Consider the following 5,401-nt stretch of genomic DNA (forward strand, 5'->3'; position numbering starts at 1 on the left):
TCCAGCGACATAGCCATTACACTAACTGCTGGTCCCCCCGCCATGTCCTTTTTCATAATATGTGTTTTCCATGACCTTTTTGAAAACCCCTGGAATATGTTGAGTGGACAAATGGATCAACACAACCAGGATCTGCTAGATGCGGGCACCCGGTTCCAGTAGCATCGCTGCCTGTGAGAGGCAGACTCACACCTCCCAGAGAGGGATCACGTTTCCAGTTACTCGAGAAGCTTTTCTGAGCCCTTCCTCTGTCCCAGGCACCATCCTGGGTTTGAAGACCTAGACAGGCCTGGCCCTGCACTCCCTGGCTCCCAGATCAGGGAGTGAGACCGACCCGTGCCAGGCTGATGACCCGAGGTGGGCAGGGCTGGGGTGGGGAAGCACAGAGGAAGTTCCAAAATCAAACCCAGGAAGGGCTTCCTGGAGGAGGGATCGCCTCTGATACTGTGCCTGAGGAACTACCACCCACCCTGCGCGTCTCAGAGGGATGATGGGGAGGGTGGCGCGGAAGAGCAGCACGCGCAGAGGCTGGGGACAGTGAGAAAGGAGGCTGCGAAGGGCCGGCAGGGACTTACAGCCTTGTGCCCCGGGTTCAGGGCTTGGACTGCTCCCCCAGGGCACTAGGGAGCCCTGGAAGGGACTGGAGGAAAGGAAGGGCAGAGTCCAATCTATGCTTTAGAAAGACGCGAACACCTGTGGCTGCTCCTGCCTTTACAACCCTGGGTCCGGAGCCCCACAGTACCACCCGCCAGGAAGTGGGGGTGTGGGCAGTGACCCGGGGGGGCAGGGCGTATGGGGTGGGCACTCACAGATGACATCTAGGAGCAGGGGCTCACTGAGGCTGGTGACGGCGGGGTTCTTGGCCTCACACTGGTAAGGCCCCATGTCTCTCCGGGACACCTGGTGGATGGTTAGGCTCCGCTGGTCTGGGGACAGCTCCAGCCGCCCACTGCCCACCGCCGGCTCCTTGTCGATGTACCACTGGAAGATGGCATCCTTGCTTGGGGACTGGCAGCTCAGGGTCACCGAGTCCTGCGACTCCAGGGGGGCCAACACAGAGGCCATGATGGTGGGCGGAGCGAGTTTCTCTGGGTGGGGGGATAGAAAGGAGACCTGAATCCCAGCAAAGCCACTGCCTCTCCAGGAGCCCTGTCTCCTCCTCCAAAATCGGGCTGATGACATCGCCAGCCTCCTGGGGCTGCAGGGAAGGTGACATGAACTAATGTATGTGACCCCTGCGGCCCAGGGTCCTGCAGACTGAGCAGTGGTGTACCATGGGCCCTGCCCTTGGCCTGCAACTGGGGAGGGGAAGGGGGGTGGAGGAGGGGAGGGGCGGGGGAGTGGCCTGCTGGAAGGGAAGGGGGTGTCTGGAGACATGACCCCACACTCCGTAGACTGACCCTCGTTTTCCCAGACACTTCTGTGCTGCTCTTTCCCAGATTTGCAGAAGCTAGAAATCAACGCCAAGTTCTGCAGAGCGCTAGTCAGTGTGCGACGAGGCTTGTTCATTCACTCATCGGTCACGAACACTCTCTGGGCACCTGCTCTGGGCACAGCAGGGACAGCCCAGCCCTGCCTTCCTTCCTGAGGGTCCTGGTCCAGTGGGAGAACAGAGACCTCTTCAGACAGGGACAAGCAGAGCAGGTAAGGCTGAGATAGGGGAGCCCAGAGGGGGCTCCTGACCCAATGTGGAGGCTGAGGGAGGGCTTCCTGGAGGAAGAGATGCAGTGAGAACAAGACCAAGTTGGTCCCACCCCTCCACCCCCAACACTATGAGTATCGGAGGAGGGAGACAGTAAGTAATTATGAGATTGAGATCAGGGCCGACTTCCTGGCGGAGGGGACCTGGAAGGAGGGAAACCAAGGGATGAATAGCAGCCAGAATATCTGGGCCCTCCATTCATTCTTCTTCTTGTTTATCCATTAACACACATTCCTGGAGCACCTGTCCAATGTCCAGCCTGGTGCTGAGCAGGACTGGAGACACGGCAGTGACCGAGACAGTCCTGGCAAGGACAGAGGACAGGACACAGTGGGCATGCTCCTCCTGGGATCGGCCGGCCCAGGGTCTTTGCATTCATCCCTCGTGAGCTCGGTATTCGGCCTTTCCGGCCCTCGAAGCACAGAGGGAGCATCTGCAGATCCAGGAAAGCAGTTTCCCTTTCTCCTGCAAGATTCCCTGCCTTCACTGTTCCCTTATAAAAAAATAAAAAAAAAAAATTCTGAAGAATAGATGCCCACAAGAAGAAAATGATTTTCAAAACAGAAAAAGAAGAAAAAAAGAGTTAAAGTCATAAGAGACTACTGTGCACAAATAAGAGAAATTAGATAAAATGGATCATTTAGAAAAATCACAACTTGGGGCCTGCAGGTAGCGTGGTGGTTAAGGACACTGGACTCCCACATGACCAATAGCAGTTCAAGTCCTGGGCCTGGCGGCTTGCTTTCTCGCGTTCCCTTTCTCTCTGTCTCTTTCTGGTCAAATTAAAATAATAAAACTAATTTTAATAACTATTAGAATTAAATAAATAAATAATTCTTTGGGGGGGAAAATCACAATTTACCAAGAGTAATCCCAGTCACAACAGAAAGTTTAAACTAAAAGAATAAAATGCTTAAGGCTAGGACAGAGGTCAACCCATAGCTTCTGTTTCCGATTTTCTCTTAACCCATCAGAGGCTTCTGTTTTCCATCCCTACCCTGACAGAGACGGCCAGTCCCTCTTCTTCCATAACAATAGAGTCCCTGATTTTTAGCTAGGCAAGGGCCACCCAGAATAAAAGCTGTATTTCCCAGCCTCCCTTGCAACTGTTCGTAGCCACGTGACTACATTCTGGCCCACTGGCTGTGAGCGCGAGTCCTGACTCATGTTCTTTTCTCGTTTTAAGTGTTCTGATTTCTTCATGAGAGTGAGAGATGGGGAGGGAGAAATAAGCTCTCTCAACAAGGTCTCACACCACAACTCTCTCCCCCATGCCTGCTCTGCCAGGACCACGGGCGAAAATGCCTTTGTACACAGGTTGACCCGGGAACTGAACCCTGATCATCTGCACGGATCCACACGCTTGAACAGTGCATTACCACTACGCCACAGAGCAGGCATAAGACTCATGTTCTCACAAGGAGGGGCTTCCCTTCCCGTCCCCCTCCCCCAGGGCCGGAATGGGGACGCGATGGTCAGCCAACTTGGTCCATACAAACAAGGAGGACTCCCTGAAGATGGTGGAGCAGTAAGGCAGAAAAAGCCGAGCCTCCGACACGACTGTGCAGCCACAGCCACCAAAAGTGGTCACACACGGACTGGGAGAGAAAGAGGGACACACATGTATCTTTTAAGTCCCTGTTAGTGTTTGTGTGCTGGGTGTTAGCTTTTCAACACTTTGAGTAGTTGATAGATAAATATTTTCTCCAAAATAGTTAAAACCATACCGTCTCTGTGGTTACAGAGTCACAGACAAAATTACAACAAACATTTTGAGCATTATCTTTAAAATTCAGTTTTCTGAAATTTTGAAAGTTGTTCATGAACTGTCAAGAACTGTGGAGTAAGAACAAAAGTTTTTTGATAGGTAAAGTAAAAAAGGAAAATGTCAAAATAAATAAATGATTAAAAAATAGTCCTTATTAGTTTGAATTTTTGTGGCAGCAGCAAAATACCCCCAGAAAATATATGTATTATCCCTAAGGCACCAGAGAGCCATGAAAGAGGTTTTGTTTTTGTTTTTCTTGTTTTTTGGTTTTTGGTTTTGTTATAGGGCACGTGTCTTTGCCAGAGAGACAGATCTACAGGAAGCGAGAAATCACCTCCCCCCCCCCCGGGGGGTGGCCACACTGCAATCCTTCTTCCTCCATTCTCCTCTCAGGATTTTGGGCATGCATGCACCCACGCCTGGCTTGAGTTTTAAGCCTCTGGGTCTGGGACTCGAACCACGGTCAACTACACGGGAGTCCATAGACGTAACTATTATGGCACCTGTGGGTCCCAACCATGGAAGAATTTTTTTTTTTGAGAGGTTTTTTGTTTGTTTGTTTGTTTGTTTTTGTTTTTGTTTTGCTACAGGGCACATGCACTCGCCAGAAAGACAGACAAAGAGACAGAAAGCGAGAAATCACCCCCCAGGGGGGATGGCCACACCACAATCCCTTCTCCTCCATTCTCCTCTAGGGATCTTGGGCACACAAACACATACACATGCCAGGCGTGAGTTTAAGCCACTGGGTCCAGGACTTGAACCACGGTCGACTACATGGGAGTCCATCGATGTAACTATTATGCCACCTGCTGGTCCCAACCATGGAAGAATTTTGAGCAAGGAAGAGACATAGATTAGAGGCTGGGAAGAACCCTCTGGTTGTTGGGGAGTGGAGTTTTTGCACTCACCAAACACAGACAAGTAGACATTCCATGTCGGTTGGTTCATGTCCATCATAATCTTCCGCAGGGTGTAGGGGCTGGTGTCGGTGAGGTTGAGCCCAGTGATGTGCAAGGACCCATCTGGGCTCACCGTCTCCCTGCCCGTGTGGGCAGCGCCGAGTGTGATGCCCCCTGAGAGCACCCGGAAGGTTATGATCTGCTGGGACAGCTCTGTGCCACTTCCTCTAAACCAGTTGAAGGACAGGATCTCACCCTCAAGCAAGCCCTGAACCAACAGGGTAACGTTGTCTCCTTCCAATGGCTGAGATGGAATTGGCGTGATGGTCAGTTCGGCAGCTGTTGGCATCGCTTGGGAGGCAAGGAGGAAGGCTGGGGGAGGAGAGGACGGGAGGGCAGTGGGTGGAGAGAGGAAGAGGGCAGAGAAGTCAGAAACTCCAGGGAGGGGTGAGAGCAGGCTCTTGGGAATAGCCTTGGCTTCTGGTCCCAGAGCTGGGCCTCTAACAGTGTGACTGCAGTGGGCTGGACAGGTCCTGCTTCAGGGAGGACTGGCAGGCCATCTCTGAGAGGTGGGTCAGTCGAAAGCTGCTGGCTGCCAGCTCCTCCTCCATGCCCACCAACATAGTAAAGAGTTCTCCTGTCTCTCCTGGGTCTGGCTCAGCTATGGAGAACCACCCCATCCAATTTCATGCCCTTCATGCCTGGATCCAGGAACTGAGCAAGGCATGGCCATGATTGATCGACTGCTTAAAACAACCCTGAGGAGTGGCACCCTCTCCTGAGCTCTCATTAGATGGGCTGAAGCTTCGTCGGGCCTGCAGCGCGAAGTGGCTTCTCCCTCCGCCCTGTCCTGCCTCCTCCTCTGCCCTTCCACACTGTTGATTCCTTCTTTATTTTGTTTTGTTTTCAAGCTTATTTTTCTTTGCATGGTCAAGAGAGACAGAGAAAGACAGCATCCCCGAACAGGGCTTTTGTGTTGTGATCCAGCCCCAGCCTCAACCAGCCCTGGGTAATGGACATGTGGGCACC

At 52.5% G+C, this 5,401-nt stretch overlaps 1 protein-coding gene across 1 annotated transcript in view; it reads right to left on the reverse strand.

The window, feature by feature from the left end:
* LOC102485087 (carcinoembryonic antigen-related cell adhesion molecule 8-like) overlaps positions 1 to 4,983 on the reverse strand; it is a 19,062-nt gene extending 14,079 nt beyond the window's left edge. Inside the window, exons 1-3 of the mRNA XM_027767170.1 lie at positions 4,878 to 4,983; positions 4,382 to 4,744; positions 810 to 1,088 (exon numbers count right to left, since the gene is read on the reverse strand). Of these exons, the coding sequence (XP_027622971.1) occupies positions 810 to 1,088; positions 4,382 to 4,744; positions 4,878 to 4,983 (748 nt within the window). The remainder of the gene's footprint in view (positions 1 to 809; positions 1,089 to 4,381; positions 4,745 to 4,877) is intronic.
* Positions 4,984 to 5,401: the final 418 nt, after the last annotated feature.

Source organism: Tupaia chinensis, unplaced genomic scaffold (assembly GCF_000334495.1).
Source record: "Tupaia chinensis unplaced genomic scaffold, TupChi_1.0 Scaffold000067_1, whole genome shotgun sequence".
Taxonomy (NCBI): Eukaryota; Metazoa; Chordata; class Mammalia; order Scandentia; family Tupaiidae; genus Tupaia; species Tupaia belangeri.